Genomic DNA, 18,470 nt, shown 5'->3' on the forward strand with positions numbered 1-18,470 from the left:
ACCGCATCGATCTGGAGATTAAACTCGGCTTTAGACGGACAATCAGAACGAGGTGGTGTGTTTTTGATCAAGATGTTTGTGTTGAGAAGAAACAGCATGTGTGAGTCACACACACACACACACACACACACAGACTGGAGGAGTTTGTTCTTCTGTTGGTCTTTGATCAGTCCTCGACCCAGATCAGTGCTGTGATGATGAAGATGAAGATGATGAAGATGACCCGTGTCTACACTGGACGGCCGTGAGCTTGAGGACAGACTCAGCATCAGAAAAACAATCACAGCAAAAATGTATACAAAACGCCACAACTTTGTATACATGTGGTTGAAGAAAAAAGCGACATAACCCTCCTATTGCCTTAAGAGTCTGTTTTATGATTCTTCAAACTTTCATCATCTAAAAATCACGTTTTCATTCTGAATTATATATTTCACTGTATATGCACACTGGTGTTTAAAAGTTAGGGGTCGGTCGGTTATATTTATGGCTCATATATGTATTATAGTAGTGGGCAAAAGTGATGTTTGCGTTTAATGTCCCTTCAAGTTCAATGAAACCATCAAAATATGAGAAAAAGATTTTAATTATGAAATTTAAACTTTTTATCTGATAAAATTATTTGGCAAAAAAGGCAAATTACAGCTGCAGGTTTTATTTTACATAAAAAATAAAATAAAAAAAAAGCTCAGGAAAAAGCATATATTGACTAGAAACATAATCAGTTATTAATATTTTGTCGGTTCTCTCTTGTTTTTGCACTTCATAATTTCTTTGTATGACAGCCCGGCCAAAAATTATGTTGGCACCATTCGGCATGAATTATTGTGTTATTATCACGAATAAAACAATCGACTCCAAACACAACTACACAATATACTTACTAAAGTTCTTTATATTTATATATATATATATAATGTATAATATTTAAATAAAGGGTGAATATGTCAATTTTGCTAGGCCGGACATCACTTTTAGCCACTACTGTACATATACATAATGTTTAATATGATTTTATTTTTAAAGATTTCATGTAAAGTGTTTGGACAATAGAAGGGTTAAATCTATCGGTTAAAGAGCACATTACAAGCTGGCTTAAAAGATTTTGTTATATGGCAATCAATTGATTATATTTGCAAATACTATCTTTTTTCCGACAGACAGGGAATGTGTGCCTGAAGTGTTGATTCGTTTGTTAGTTTACTGTAGTTTACTGTAGTTTTACTGTAGTTTACAGTAGTTTACTGTAGTTTACTGTAGTTTACTGTAGTTTTACTGAAGTTTACTGTAGTTTACTGTAGTTTTACTGTAGTTTACTGTAGTTTACTGTAGTTTTACTGTAGTTTTACTGTAGTTTACTGTAGTTTACTGTAGTTTTACTGTAGTTTACTGTAGTTTACTGTAGTTTTACTGTAGTTTTACTGTAGTTTACTGTAGTTTACTGTAGTTTTACTGTAGTGTTACTGTAGTTTACTGTAGTTTACTGTAGTGTTACTGTAGTTTACTGTAGTTTACTGTAGTTTTACTGTAGTTTACAGTAGTTTACTGTAGTTTACTGGTTTACTGTAGTTTACTGTAGTTTTACTGTAGTTTACTGTAGTTTTACTGTAGTTTTACTGTAGTCCAGTGTGAGGAAGTTCCCAGCGTATCTGTCCTTGACTCGAGCGGTTCCGCGTCTGACAACATTTTGACGTCAAAAACAGAAAACGGACAACTTCAAACAATCGGAAAACCTGATAAACTGGGCTAATGAATAACCATTATTCATTCACAAAGATGGTTTAAAAATTAATGCACCGTAGATAGTTACCCTCATTCTGTCAGCACTCTCACACTCGACTCTATTTCCACTGAATCTTTAAACACACGGGCGTCTGAGACGCATTTAAGTGCAAACGTATGTGATGAACGCTATGGATTTCCTCTAGACACAATCATATGTCTTCATCTTCCAATGCTTAGCCTCGGGATCCTTACATTTTCTCCGTGACACACACACACACACACACACAGCTCTTTGTGTTTAGCTCAGAACTCTTTTGATTCAAGCATTAGAGAGCTTATAAAACTTTCAACTGTTTAACGATATGCTTAATGTTCTGGCTCGCTCCATCAGTGTTGCAGGCTTTAGAAAAGCTCACGTTTGCTCGCAGATCCTTCAAACAAAGAAGCCGGAACGCATTAAACCCCAGACCGCTCCGGCCCCGCAGCTCCGGGGCGTAATAGTGTTTCTGTTTCTCACACAGAACAACACTCCCATCATCCTTCATGTAACAACAGAAATAAACACAAAACTCCATCCTAGTACTGATAACCGCAGACAACGGTGCTATAAGGAGTGAAAAACTTTATAAACAACAAGGTTGAAATGAAAAAATCCGTCGGGAGCGAGAAACCGACCCTCGGCCCCTGACGATAGAGTCGTGTTAATCACACGCCGGAAGAGGGGCGTGGCCTGATTCCATATGCGTGAGGACGTCCTCTGATTGGTGGTTCGGGCGGAACAGGAAGTGACGCAGATCCTGTTGAAGTTCTTTGGGTTTGTGTGTGTGCGTGTGTGCGTGTGTGTGTGTGTGTGTGTGTGTGTGTGCATTACATTCCCCGTGTGAACGCTGCGAGTCTGTGTGTGGAGGGGCCGAGGGCCTGAGTGTGTGTCTAGTCCAGCGGCTCCTGCTTTATCCTGATGGGTGTGTTCATGGACTGACTCCTCCTGTCCTCGCGACACATCACGTACTCGCTGAACTGAGACGAGTCCACTCCTCCGCCACAGGACGCAGACACACTGAAGCCCTTCTGGAAGAGACGCTCCAACACCTGAAACACAAGCACAAGCTCAAACACACACTTCTCATCACAGACACGGTCTAAAGGAAGGATTTCAAGTCTCTTCTGCTTTGATCAAGAATACAGTAAAAAGTGTGAGATATTATCACAATTTAAGGTTGCACTTTATTTTAATGTGTCCTCATTACAGTGTAATTGTATATTTAAGTACTGAGTAATAGTAATTAACTACTTACTATAGGGTTAGGGTAGGATTAGGGTTAGTTGCATGTAATTATGTATAATTTATAGTTATTACATTTACATTTATGCATTTGGCAGACGCTTTTATCCAAAGCGACTTGCATTGCATTTCAAGGTACACATTTTAAATTCTTATCAGTTCTTCTTCTTATTACTATAGTAACTACATATGTAACAAGGACACATTAAAATAAAGTGTAAATTTAATATTAGTGTTTTCTATGTGAATGTATAGTAAAGTGTAATTTATTCCTGTGATCAAAGCTGAATTTTCAGCATCATTACTCCAGTCTTCAGTGTCACATGATCCTTCACAAATCATTCTAATATGATGATTTTATGCTCAAGAAACATTTATGATTATTATCAGTGTTGAAATAAGTTGCGCTCATATTTTGGTGGAAACTGTGTTTTTCAGGATTCTATGATGAATTGAAGAAAAAAAACAGCATTTATTTGAGGTTGTAAATGTCTTGACTGTCATTTTTTATCAGTTTAATGCGTCTTTGAATAAAATTGAATGAATTAATCATAAATTTTTGAATGGGTGTATTAGAGCTGCTGGCCCGTAGAGAACCAGGTTTGAGTTTGATCCTACTGAGTAAAGGCAAAAGAAACCCCAAAAACATGCACAAAACTGTACTCGTCTGACTGGTTTATGTAGAGGCTTCACACTATAATACGAGTGAGTATGAACATGAAATAATGCACATTATTCATTAATCAACAGCCCTGACTTGCAGAAGCGAACTGCTGATCGCATTCATATTCACTGTAAACTGTCACTCATATGAACCCAAATCACCTTTTCTAATGGACTGTTATTTACGTGAGTTTGGAAAACTGATTTCACACCAACAAAACAAACTGAAATCTGGGGTTCATATTTTTTTAGCTTTAATCATCTGAACCATTCACTCTAAATCACACACATGAGATGCTCATGTTAAAAATATATCAGGTTCGTGATGACAGCCACAGCGGGAAACACACACACACACACACACACACACACACACCATCCGCTCATCCCACTGAATGAGTCTCTGTGAGATCGGCCATCGTCCCTGACACGAGTTCACTCAGAGAAATGACCGTCCAGAGACGCGCTTTGGGGAATTAATTTGGTTGTTTTTCAGCGGTAACTTATGAGAATGTGGTCGTCGTTCTCATAATAACTGTGTAAACAGTGTGTGTGTGTGTGTGTGTGTGTGTGTGTGTGTGTGTGTGTGTGTGTGAGTGGCTCTGTGTCATGTATCTGTCAGTAGAGCCTCTCTCTCTCTCTCTCTCTCTCTCTCTCTCTCTGTGTGTGTGTGTGTGTGTGTGTGTGTGTGTGTGTGTGTGTGCAGTGGCACATCTGTCAGTTTGATGAAAGTTCACCAGTGTCCGAGTTGATCCCGGTCCTCCATCACTCTGAGATATGGACGGAGCTTCAGCTTTGGGACACTATGAGCGTGTGTGTGTTTGGCTAAATGTTTTTCCTTTCTGAAGCCGTTCACGTGTGTCGCTCGCCCCTCTCACTTCCTCAGTGTCTCCATCTCACTGCAGACTCCTTCAGTCTCTCTGTTCTTCAACATGTCATTCATCTGCCGGTCTGAGCTGGTTTATTAGTTCCTTCTCTCACTTTTTCAAGCTAAACGAGCCATTTCTAAAAGCGCTAGTTACTGTACTAGTTAGCAGAGCAAAAAAAAGCTGGATTTGTACATCTAGCCAGTGGCCACCATAACTCATTTAAAAAAGTGTGCTTACTTGTATTTAATGTGCACTTTAGTGTACTTCAAACCTTAAAAGTATATTTAAAAAACTGTACTTGCAGATAATATAATATTAATTAAGTAAAAGGCCACTTAAGTGTACTTAAAGAGAGTAGACTTTCATAACACACTTAAGTACACTTTTAAAAAGTGCATTGATATGAACTCAGTTTTAAATACTGAATTGCAACTTGATCACAAGTGTGTGATTACAAATATATTAAAATACATACAAGTTTCAATAGATAGGACAATATTTTAGATTATCTTAAATGCTTCTCGGTACGTTCTGCATTAAACTTTAACCATATTTCAAAAATAATAAAAGTAATTATAAAAGTACATATAAAGATGTATTTGAGTGGGTCACAAAATCATTCCTAAGTTCAACTTCAAATAAGTGTATTTAATCTAAAATGAAACTATAATAGATTTAATTGCAACTAACATGCAATTATGTGCGTGAAAACATTCAGTTCACACTTAGGTATGTTATTTCTCTTATTTTAAAAGTATGCTAAAGTGTACTTCTTTTTCACAAGGTTGTTCCGAGATATTTAGCATATTTATTTCTTATTATAAACCAGATTTGGTCACATATAATCACATAGGCAAACCCTATTTTTGCAATGCATTAAGTGTTAATGTGGAGATGTTAATGTGTCTACATAGTCAGCACTTTTACGACATCATGCACGTTCCAGATGACTGAATGTCTGGTTTCAGCGATATCTAAAGCAGCGCGACATGCATCCCTCATCACTAAAGCAATGCATTCTGACAAGATCACAGTTATTAACAGGGAACTTCCTCAAAGTTAGGAAAAAACTTTCTTCCAGTAACGTTAACGTTCATTCAAAGTTTTCCAGTGTTTACGTAATAATGTTTTCCAAACGTTGACCCAAAAACGTTATCCATTCATCATTCACTGGACTTTTTTTAAACACTTTTTAAATGTTACTAGTTTTAGAACGTTCAGAGAACATTCAAAAGTTACAATCTCGTAATGTTTGCAAAATGGAATGTTTCCTTAACAGTTTCATAACCAAGAAAACACGTTTTTAGAACATTAAAAAAACTGGAACATTCAGAAATGACGATTTAATGGGAACTTTTGCTAAAGAGCATCTTTGTTAGCTGGGATGGGGCATGAGTAAAAGATGAATGTAAATATATTCATTATTGAGAAATGTTTATGTATGTATCTGCATATAATTATATATGCATATAACAAAGAGCATTGCATCATCATTGGCTTGAGCAGCAGTCGAGTCTCTCTCGTGGCCTTGTGTGTGTGTGTGTGTGTGTGTGTGTGTGTGTGTGTGTGTGTGTGTGTGTGTGTGTGTGTGTGTGAACAGTTGTGTTTAAAAGAGTCTGCTTCAGCAAGAAACAGAGAAATGAGCTTCAGTCACTTCACAGAAATCAACTCGTTTTAGAAAAGAAATAGAGCTTGAGCGAGCAAACAAAGAGAGGGCAGACGGAGACTGACTGAAACACAGAACTGTTGTGTTAGTTGATGCAGCCAATTAATTCTATTGCAAGCCATTTAGAAATCTATAAAAGAAGCATAAAGGGGTTGAGGCTGTTTGAGAAAGTGTAAGTATGGTATTAAAAAATGCAATACGTGTATTTCAACCGCTCTGGGCGTTGTTACGTTGGAGTCTTTTTTAAAAAGGAAGAGCTGCGTCTTAAAAAGGAGAAACGTGTAAATTATGCATTTCATTTTTCTAGCCTCTCTTTTCTTCTCGCTCTTGCCTTTTGTTTTTGAGGGAGTGAAGAATTAGGGCTGCACATAAAAAGGCGTTTTGGTGCGTGTTTTACTCGAGCCTGAGGGGGCGCTGTCGAGGTGTGTGTGTGTGTGTGTGTGTGTGTGTGTGTGTGTGTTCACGTTAGTTCAGATACAGGTTGAGCCTCGCTCTCATTAACATATATCATAGAGATGAAATGTATGAAAATATTGGTTATAGTAACCAAAACGATCACGATTATCAATATCATCACGGTATTGTTCAAATGTGCTGGAAGTGTTCAGAAACTACACTGAAATCAAGTTTAGTCGAAAACCAACAAACAACATAAAATAACATAACAATAACAATAAAATGAGCTTGTTTTGTTTGCATGAACATTAGAATAATGACATTATTCAAGAATAACAACAAGAACAAGAACAAGAAATATTGGTTGGAGGATGTACAACATCACATTTTATTGACGTGTACAAATACAGTTTTGACCAAAAAAAAAGTTTATTGTAAAATGATAAACCTCACATTTTAGGCCTATGAAATATGTTTGTTTTTTTAAGGGATAGTTATATATAACGATTATATGCGTCTGAAAGAAGAGTCATATACACCGAGGATGACTTGAGGGTGAGTAAATCATGGGCTAATTTTCATTTTTGGGTGAACTATCCCTTTAAATGTAGTTTTCTTTTTACCAAATTTTGTGATTTCTGTTGCAAGTTTTCTGAATTCCATTTTAATGGTTTAATTAAATGTTAATGATTAAAAAACATATCTAATGAATTGAATTCATAAAAACAACAATTTTATAATTGTTAAAAATTAAAATAATCAGAAATTCTTGAGTATTTGAACAAAACATCAATTTAATTTATCTTTTAATCACAAACTTTTTTGTCAAACAAAGTGCTGCACAACAGAGATTTACTGTAAAATTAAGACATGGAAGAAAAATAGATAATTCCATAAAAAATTTAGTTTTAATAATAATGTATTATTATTATTATTATTAGTGTTAGTATTATTAGTACATTGAGATGTAGCTAAATTCTACTGTACAACAGTAATATATTTCCGTCACAAATTCTCCAAGTTAAAACAAACTTGTATTTTGACGGGTTGCCATGAAGACTTTTTATGACTGGATTTCGTGATTCGTCCGCGTTTTCTGTATCGCGGTAATCATAGGGCCCTATTATTGATTTCCACAAAAACTGAAGCAGCAAAAACTGTTTTTCAACATGATAATGATAATCATAAATTTCTTGAGCATCAAATCCTAATATTAGACTGATTTGTGAAGGATCATGTGACACTGAAGACTGGAGTAATGATGCTGAAAATTCAGCTTTGATCGCATGAATAAATTACACTTTACTATATATTCACATAGAAAACAGTTATTTTAAATTGTAATAATATTTCACTGTTTTTACTGTATTTTTGATCAAATAAATGAAGCTTTGGTGAGCAGAAGAGACTTCTTTACTGACCTCAAACTTTTCAATGGTAATGCTCATTTTGGTTAAATGAGATATTTTATGATATATGATATTATGTCAGGACTAAACCTGTGATGCCGGAAAACGCTGTCTAGATAGGCAGCACTAGTGTCAGCCACACATCTAGTGATGATGAACTTGTTATTTATTTCAGCATTTACACTGATTTTCTTAAAGGAACACACCGACTTTTTGGGACTTTAGCTTATTCACCGTATCCCCCAGAGTTAGATAAGTCCATACATACCCTTCTCATCTCCGTGCGTGCCGTAACTCTGTCTGACGCACCCACCACTAGCCTAGCTTAGCACAAAGATTGGAGGTAAACGGCTCCAGTTAGCATACTGCTCCCAATAAGTGACAAAATAACGCCAACATTTTCCTATTTACATGTAGGATTAGATGTCCTATTTCCTATTTGTATAGTCACAGCGTGTACAAATAACAAGGTCACATGAGACACAACCATCTTCTAACCGTATACATACTGGGAACTATATTCTCAGAAGGCGAAGCACTGCTCCTTCTGCGGAGTGATTTACTCGCAGCACCTAGCATGTACAGAGTGAACAACAACGGTCCTAGTACTGAGCCTTGTGGTACTCCATACTGAACTTGTGATCGATATGACTATCGATATGTATATCGATATATACAAACTGATAATGGTCAGATAAGTATGATTTAAACCATTCTAATGCAATTCCACTAATGCTAACATCATTTTCGAGTCTATTCAAAAGAATGTTTTGGTTGACAGTTTCAAATGCAGCACTAAGATCGAATAACACTAATAGCGAGATACAACCACGATTGGATGATAAGAGCAAATAATTTGTGACACTAATGAGAGCAGTCCCAGTACTATGATACGGTCTAAATCTTGACTGGAAATTTTCGCAGATACCTTTTCTTTCTAAAAAGGAGCATAGTTGTGAGGATACGGCCTTTTCTAGTATCTTTGACAAAAAGGGTAGATTCGAGATCGGCCTGTAATTGACAACTTCACTTGGATCAAGTTGCGTTTTTTTAGTAAGAGGTTTAATAATAGCCAGCTTAAAAGTTTTTGTTACATATCCTAGTGACATATCCAATCACTCCGCAGAAGTAGCAGTGCTTCGCCTTCTGAGAATATAGTTCCCAGTGTGTATACGGTTAGAAGATGGCTGTGTCTCATGTGACCTTGTTATTTGTACACGCTGTGACTATACAAATCACAACATGTAAATAGGAAAATGTTGACGTTATTTTGTCACTTATTGGGAGCAGTATGCTAGCTGGAGCCATTTACCTACAGTCTTTGTGCTAAGCTAGGCTAGCGGTGGGTGCGTCAGACAGAGTTACGGCACGCACACGGAGATGAGAAGGGTATGTATGGACTTATCTAACTCTGGGGAATACGGTGAATAAGCTAAAGTCCCAAAAAGTTGACGTGTTCCTTTAAATCCGCCCACGTAAAGACTAAGCAGAAGAAACGTGATGTTCCTCATGCAGGAATAAAGCGTCCTGAATGCCGTCTGGAGCAGATAAGAGCAGCACACCAGTAAATATCCACAGTAAACGTCTTTACCTGCACTGAGTTCAGTCGGCAGTATCCGTTCAGCGGGAAGCGGATGACGTGCGTCGGGTCCTGGTTCCAGCCAGCGTTGACCGAGTTACACATGACGTCGCCGGTCTCGGGGAAGACCTCCTCGATGAGCACCTTCTCCCCGCTGAGGGCGATGCGCTCGCCGAGGTCAGGGGTCACGCGCACCACCAGGCAGTCGCAGGGTTGAGCCAGGCGTCTCTGCTCCCGGTCCTGCTTCCAGCGCTCCAGCTCCTTGATCATCGGAGACAGCTGGTAATATCGCGCCTCCTCGTACAGGAGGTGGAATTCCTGAGCAGAGACGGGAAACATTACACATTTAGATCTAAACATCCTTAGTTTAAACAAGATGTATTTACTTGAGAAGCATTTTTTTTTTTTTTTTACAATTTATATATATATATATATATATATATATATATATATATATAAATATATAATTAGTGATATTTAAGGAAACTAATAATTTTAATCAGCATGAATTCATCAAAAGACACTCATAATATTACAAAAGATTCTATTTGGTTTTGCTGTTCTTTTGAACTTTCTATTCATCAAATAATCCTGAAAAAATGTATGAAAGACTGAAGACTGGAGTAATGATGCTGAAAATTCAGCTTTGATCACAGGAATAAATTACACTTTAATATATATTCACATAGAAAACAGCTGTTTTAAATTGGAATAATATTTCACATTTTGACTAATTTTGATAAAATAAATACAGCCTTGGTGAGCAGAAGAGACTTTTAAAGAAACTTTTAATGGTAGTGTATCAACTGTTGATTTTAGAGAGTTTTTCCCCTGTATTACAACCGTTTTGCTAGATTTATGGTAAAAAATTAAATAAAATCACTAACAGAAACACACACACACACACACACACACACACACACACGTACAAGAGATGTGATCAAACAGCAGTTTTTGGTGGAAATAATTATTCACAAAAGAGGGAAATATGAACGATCTCCAACAGGTGCAGGATCAAAACTGAAGATAAGATACAGATATTGTTTATAAATAACAATAATAATTGTGTTGCTGTTGAACGGGTTCAGGTCGCATCCGTACAATGAACCACAATAAATAACACACACAAAATGCAGTCAAATCCTAGGTTAAAAATACTAAATAATTATTTTTAAAGATTATTCTACTGTCTTTCCACAACACATACATAAAAGACGTCTACGCTTTCCAAATAAAAGTGTTGTCAGCCCATGCAAATATTCAAGATTATTATTCAGAAATACAATTTTTGCTATGAGCGATAGTGGTGCTATTACCTCAAACGCCACTACACAAGTTACAATATAAAAAATATTTATTTTAAAGAGATAATTATACTCTTTTCAATGTATGTTTACGCTTTCCAAGTAGTCACTAACTATGAGCAAAGGTGATGTTATTCCTGCAAACGCCTCTGATGAATAAAAAAACTAATAAGTACATAAATAAAACCCAGCGATATTCAAGTTTAGTATTTAGAAATGTAATTGTTTTAGTAGCAATAGTGATGCTATTACCTCAAACGCCACTACACCTCCAAGTTAAAATATACAAAATAATTATTTTAAAAAGAGATAATTAAACTTTTCAATAGATGTTTATGCTTTCTAAATAAAATACAGTCACCAACTCTGAGCAAAGGTGACGCTATTACTGCAAACGCCACTGATAAATAAAAAACGAGTAAGAACATAAATAAAAGGCAGTAAATGAATGAATGTTTAAAAGCAGTGTGTTTGGGGTGCGGGGTGCATGTGTTGCTCAGAGGGGCATCAGAGGGGCATCAGAGGGGCATCAGCGCGGCCCGCGGGTCACAGTCGAGACGTTTGGCAGGATCTCATGTGCTCGTTGGAGCCCGTCAGTGAACGACCTCGAGGCTTCAGCGTTTCTTTATCCAGGCAGACAACAGCAGACTGCCAAACTCTCTCTCTCTCTCTCTCTCTATCTCACTCTCTCTCTCTATCTCACTCACTCTCTCTCTCTCTCTCTCTCTCTCTCTCTCTCTCTCTCTCTCTCTCTCGCCCGCTCTCTCTCTCTCTCTCTCGCCCGCTCTCTCTCTCTCTCTCTCTCTCTCTCTCACTCCCGCTCTCTCTCTCTCTCTCTCTCTCTCTCTCTCGCCCGCTCTCTCTCTCTCTCTCTCTCTCCTCTCTCTCTCTCTCTCTCTCTCTCTCTCTCTATCTCTCTCTCTCCCTCTCTCTCTCTCGCCCACTCTCTCTATCTCTCTCTCTCTCCCTCCCTCTATCTCTCTCTCGCCCGCTCTCTCTCTCTCACTCTCTCTCTCTCTCTTCCTCACGGGGATCTTGCCAGGGCTTTTTTGCCCCTCTCAGTTTTTCCTTAATTTCCCACAAGTCCAGATGGTACTATTCTTCCTCGCCTCTCCATCACGGGAGGAGCTGAGGTGTGGAAATGATTGGAGTTCATCTGAGGATATGGTTTTGTGTGCAGAATAATCTGCATAAAGATTCATATAAACAGTCATGAACTGCACACACAGCCTGAATGGAAACTAAACTATGACTGATTGTATTCGCAGGTTTCTGTGCAGAAAACAGACAGTGAAGGATCAACCGCTTGACACGCTAATAATAGTCTTGTTTATATCGTTGCATAATGCAAACTACATTTTCACGCAGCTTTATAAAGTCGGATATATTAACTTCACCTACGCTACATATACACAGAAAAATCACATAAGCAGTTGAGATTTGCTATATTGGATTAATTGCTTTGATATTGTGACAAAATATATCACACAGATCTATGTATAAAGTTGGATATAGAAGTATCATCTGCAAACACACAGTATTACCTGTGCAAAGCAATATATAGCAAATCTCAAATGCTTGATTGCTTCTATCGTCACGAAATGAAAACTATATTATCACACAGATCTAATCTGCTAAACGCAGCTGTAAGGCATGAAGAGTTTAAGATATTATAAACATTAACATCATTATTTTCTGTAAAAGCACTAAACGCATAAATTAGAAAATTTGACTATTATAAAACACGGCAATCAGTTTTGCCCGGAACATTTCAGCACTAATCCAAGCAGAAAATATTTTCAAAATTACACGCAATCCATTGCAATATAAGCTTTAAAAAAATAGATAATCATTGCAAGTGGACATTATAAGGGGAAAATGTACATGAAAGTATATATAACTGGTCAAGACACGTCTCTAACCTCCATACATGCATGGTTATTTAATATAAACATTACAAATAATCATTTTTCCATAGTTTAAAATCACTGTAATTGGACATTATAATGGAAAAATTTATATGAAAGTATACATAGCTTTAGCTGGGACACGTCTCTAACCTCTATACATGCATGCTTCAAGCTTAAGCACTATATATATACTACCGTTCAAAAGTTTGGGATTAGTATGATTTTTTTATGTTTTTAAAAGAAGTATCTTCTGCTCACCAAGGCTGGATTTATTTGATAAAAATAAATAAATAAAAAACAGTAATATTGTGAAATATTATGACAATTTAAAATGACTGTTTTCTATTTTAATATATTTTAAACTGTAATTTATTCCTGCGATCAAAGCTGAATTTTCAGCATCATTACTCCAGTCTTCAGTGTCACATGATCCTTCAGAAATCATTCTAATATGATGATTTGATGATCAAGAAACATTTATGATTATTATCAATGTTGAAAACATTTATTTACATTTTTATTTCATGATGCTATGATGAATAGAAAGTTCAAAAGAACAGCATTTATCTGAAATCTAAAGCTTTTGTAACATTAAACTGTATATATATATATATACAAATTTTAGACTATTATAAAACAGGGCAATAATTGTTTCAGCATTAGTCTAAGCAGAAAATGCTCGAATTGCAATATAAGCTTTACAAAATAACTTTACATGATTCGAAATCATTGCAAGAGGACATTATAAAGGGGAAAATGCACATGAAAGTATCTCTAACTTTGGACGGGACACGTCTCTAACCTCTTTTCTTTTCGCGCATGTCTTTTTTCTTTTCGTTCGCCCTTCACACTGCGGATGACAACATGCATGCGGTGCATCAGCGCTGGAGGGAACGAGGGAACGGTACGGCTCCGCATGCGCCTGGATCTCTGTTTTCAACAGGACTCGTTCTCTAACGCTCTTCCTACAGTCCAGCAACACGATGGAGAGATACGAGAGAGGTGAAGAAAGAGACACGATTCGCTAGCCTGAATTCCCATGTTCAGGCGATCCGACAGGCCTGTTGTGATCCAAAATAATGATCTTACTCGATTGCCCATCGGCAAGACAACATCTCACAGACAGAGAGAGAGATAGAGAGAGATATTCCCCCGACTCCATCTAATACGTATAAGAGATGACCATTTCTCTTTGATTCTTGTCAAGCACATGCTGATGTAGAGGTCAGATCCGTGACACAAACCTTGGAATCAAAACCGACTCTTTTACGGTCTCGCTCGTCGGATTTATCATGAGCGATTCGTGTTATTCTGAAAGCAAGACATGTTTTATAATCTCTGCTAGTGGTCACAAACACAACAGGATCAGTTATTGACTCGAGCAGCTTGACAACAGATAATCTCTGCTGCTTTTCTCCCTGATACATGCAAAGCATATTCCACGTTCACATTGATTTAGCGAAACGCAGGCGACCGCGGGCCATGAGTCACGATGCCTCACGGATACGCTTTACACCGTTCGCATTTCTGTCTGATTTCACACACATTGATCATCAGATCAAACCAGTCCAAACGGGGTTCTTTGTCCAACTCAAGAGAGGAAAACAAAGCGGATCCAGATCAAGATTAGAAGACGTAACGTGTTTACGTCACATTTCTGTGTGTTTGGAAGGGAGAGTTCATCCGTGAGGATAAATGTGACACATTGTTTCAAAGCGGCTTTACATTAAACGCTATGCATTGTGAAAAGCACTATGCAAATAGACTTTTGAACTGAATAGATATGCAGTTATTCATAATGAATACATATGAATTCAAGTCATTTCTGTGGTCCAGATATATGAACGTGATTTGCTCATACAGGGAAAACACTGAGCAATGTGACACAATCACAGCCAATCAGAACATATTTGATACTATATATATTCACATGTCTATTTTGGACCAATAATATTGCACTATGGGCGGGGCTACCAAACAGAACAGAAATAAAAACCAAGACACAAAAGCTATTTCCTGATCTTCATCGTTTCACATGTTTGCAGCAGGACAAAACAAAACCTCAATATTGCATGAAAGAGCTGTTATTACTAGTCCTTTTTTAAGGATTTGTCTGGTTAGGACTATGCAAGTATGTGAACACACATTTACTTAGATGTGCTACTCAAATTTTGTGCATTACCGCCATTTGCAGTGCACTGCATTCTCAGTTCTGCCACAGGTGGCGCTATAGCAGCTGTCTTCTTCTACAGTCTGCTTTCTCATTTCAGACTAAATGTGCAGTACACTAACAAGAGCGCGGTTAAGGGAAAGCAAAGCCACAGTTGAGATCTCTTAAGTCTCTCAGAAAGCAACGAGATTAAACGAAGATCTAATAGCGATTTGTATTGTATCCCAACATGCATTGTATCGACCTTCCATTTCCAGTGTGATGAATCAATTTATATCAACAATAATTTTCTAACATATCGTCACCTTCCTAAAATAATTGCCCAATTTTTTTTTACAAAAATGATTTTTTTTGCATAAGTCAATGAGACTTGGGCAATTTTACAAGCTTTTCAAGATGGCAGCAGCATCAAGAAGAACGAAGATCTACTCAACCTCTGAAGTTAGGCTTTAGTTTTCTGAGAAACCTGCAAAAATGACTTGGGCAATGACTTTAGGAAGGTGACGATATACAACTGGATTAAAAATGCAAATAATTGATCATATATTCCTCCCCAAAATTCCACAATGATAACTTTTGAAATTGATATAATGCATGTGACGAGATCATGGCGTGCTGGATACTGTTTAATAGTAAGTGTGCAGTGTTTACTGTAGTACACCACATGCATTCTACTGCAAACGGCCAGTGAATCTGGATTTGTCCAGAAGAATATGCTTCAGACAACATAATGCTTGGTTTTAATACCTTAAAGTCATCCGGCAGGAGCAGTTTGCAGGTTCTCAGGAAGCTGAGGATATAGCGGAATATCTCTCCGTCTCTGTCGATGAAGTAATGCTGCTTTAAACTGTCCAGAACGATCGGTTCGGTTCCGTTAAACAGCCTGCTGATCCTGAAAATTAACACACACACACAGTTAATGGAGCGAGGCCAGCCTCCTTTAAATGCATGAAACAATTAGCATTTATTTTTCAATTTTATTAGTGCCCAGCCAAAAACGTATTAACGCTCGGATCTGAAACAAGAGGCTTTAGGCAGATTTCAGTGGCTGAGAAAAGCGTTTCAAGTCTTTCTCCACAGTGAGATTAATACAGAGCTGAAAACCCTTCAACGTCTGATCATCTCGACTGTCACAAGCCAATTAAATAACTCCCACATAATACATGACGTCAGGAAGCACATCTGAAATAAAGCAGGACAGTCATAAAAGCCTGTGATGCTTGTTTGCATTAATGATAGGGCTTTGTTAAAATCACTGTGAGTAAAAGCAGTGAGTGGCTTGGTAAACTCCAGTAATGATGTTTGAGGGATGCTTTTCAAAGTTTCCTTTGCAACAAATCCTGAAGATTAAAAAGCCCATGTGACTGAAAGTCTGGCCACTTTTGTGATCTAAAAACCACTGGAATGAGAACTGTATTCATTAGAGAAAACACTCAAGTTTCCCAGCTAATAAAAATATGTTATAAGAATGTTCTCATTCTCAATAAGTTATGAAAAAATATTTCTGAATGTTCTGAGCATTTGAAAACATCCTCTTTTTTTGGTTTTAAAAACGGTATTTCTTGGTTATGCAAACGATAAAGAAACATTCCATTTCATCATTCTTCAAACATTATGGGATTGTTACTTTTGAATGTTGAACATTCTAAACATTCTAAACATTCTAAAACAGTAACATTTAAAAAACATGTAAGATAAAGGTCCAGTTGAAACATTTCAGAAAAAGCCCTCCTTTAGCAATGGCTTAATAACGTTTTTGATCTAAAGTTTTGAGAACATTAAAGTAACTTTGAACGAACGTTCTATTAACGTTACTGGAAGAACGTTTGTTCATAACTTTTCCAGAACGTTCCCTGTTAGCTGGGATTTTAGTGATGGAAGGAGAATAAAAGAGATGGAAACAGAATCCTTCATTATGATCGTCTCTATATCTCTCTTCTTCACTTCTTGCTTTAGTTTTGTACTTTTCTTAGTTACAGTCTCCCAAAAACATCTTGGGAATTTGCATCACACTTAAATAAATATGTATTTTGTCATTTATAAAAATGAAAGATGACACGCGCACTTGCAAGCAAAAGTTTTTCACAAAAAAAAAAAAAAAGGGAGATCAAATGAAAGGTTCCCAAAGGTGTTTTTCACACTTTAATGCGAATTTCTTACACTTTAATAACATTTTAATCAGAGTTTGTGTGTCCATCACCAGATAAAAAGAGCAAACGTTTATAATACATTAATAATACATTCTACTATATTTCACTTTTTGAGATAAAGCTGGATTTGAAAAAGTATGAATGGTGAAATTCTAGCTGGAAGAATTGCAAGACCATATGAGAAAGGACGACCGCTTTTTTATTTTCCAATAAAAAAGGATCTTCTTAATAGAAAAATATGTTAATAATATCAGTTAACTGCAACAAAAAAAAAAAAAAAAAAAAAAAAATGTTTATACTTTGTTGCTTATTAGAGTCAAATCCAAAATTTGAACGAGTCGTGATAGTTAGGATGCTCCCTATGTAGACAGCTCACTAGGTTTGAGTGTCCATCTCCAGTAAACATTTTCAATACATTATAACACATTCTCGTACTAAATCTACTAATATCAAACATCGGTATCACTTTACAATAAGGTTCATTAGTTAAAATTAGCAAATGTATGAACTAACAATGCGTTACAGTATTTATGAATCTTTGTTAATATCAGTTAATAAAAATACAGCTGTTCAATGTTTGTTCATGTTATAGTTCACAGTGCATTAACTAATGTTAACTAACACAACCTTTGATTTTAATAACGTATTAGTAAACGTTGAAATGAATATCTGAGATTAATAAATGCTGTAGAAGTATTGTTCATTCTTGATGAATCTTATTGTAACGTGTTTTAAACATCTTGTAATGACACACACACACACAGACGCGTCTCAGTCCGCCGGATACCTGTCCACATCTTCCTCTCTCTGCATGTATAGTTCAGTTCTCTCTCTCTCTGAACTCTGATAGGATCAGCATTTCCTTCCGTTCCTCAGCCGAGCCGATGCAATCTCCTCTTTAATCATCCCTACAGTTCCTGGATCAGCTGACGGCTCTCCACAACCACAAAGAGAAATCCCACAGCCTCGTCAAAGCCTAGCAGACGTTTACAGTCGAGCTGTTGACTCAGCGTGAGGAAGTGATTTACCAACACAAACACACTTCATTGAGCTCAGGTGTGTGTGTGTGTGTGTGTGTGTACTGTCCTTCATAACGTGGACCGTCTCTTCCTTTAATGCAACGGTGTGATTCATACACTCTTCCACACAAGTCTCGTCACCTTATGCACTTTCCAAAGCTCTTGTTTTCCCTGTTGTTCCCTCTCTCTCTTTCTCTCTCTCTCTCTCTCTTTCCCCCCCTTTGGAAATCGATGCAAAATGCTTTATAAAAAACCAATACTCATCTCCCTGTATCGCCCGCGGCCGTCCTTTCTCATATGGTCTTGCAATTCTTCCAGCTAGAATTTC

At 37.0% G+C, this 18,470-nt stretch overlaps 1 protein-coding gene across 6 annotated transcripts in view; it reads right to left on the reverse strand.

Annotated features, from left to right (window-relative positions):
- Positions 1-684: 684 nt before the first annotated feature.
- The window catches only part of kctd15b (potassium channel tetramerization domain containing 15b), a gene marked incomplete at its 5' end in the record, with an annotated part of 27,523 nt that continues 9,737 nt past the window's right edge, over positions 685-18,470 (reverse strand). For 4 of the 6 annotated variants that reach the window (XM_082182398.1, XM_082182399.1, XM_082182400.1 and 1 more), the window contains 4 exons: positions 685-1,348; positions 1,516-2,814; positions 9,602-9,907; positions 15,721-15,865. In XM_082182398.1, coding sequence (XP_082038524.1) covers positions 2,656-2,814; positions 9,602-9,907; positions 15,721-15,865 — 610 coding nt within the window. In that variant the 3' untranslated portion in view covers positions 685-1,348; positions 1,516-2,655. Of the gene's footprint in view, positions 1,464-1,515; positions 2,815-9,601; positions 9,908-15,720; positions 15,866-18,470 lie in introns of all 6 variants that reach the window. The other 2 variants (XM_082182397.1, XM_082182396.1) reach the window with 2 other exon arrangements.

Source organism: Leuciscus leuciscus (assembly GCF_965113295.1).
Source record: "Leuciscus leuciscus genome assembly, chromosome: 10".
Classification (NCBI taxonomy): Eukaryota; Metazoa; Chordata; class Actinopteri; order Cypriniformes; family Leuciscidae; genus Leuciscus; species Leuciscus leuciscus.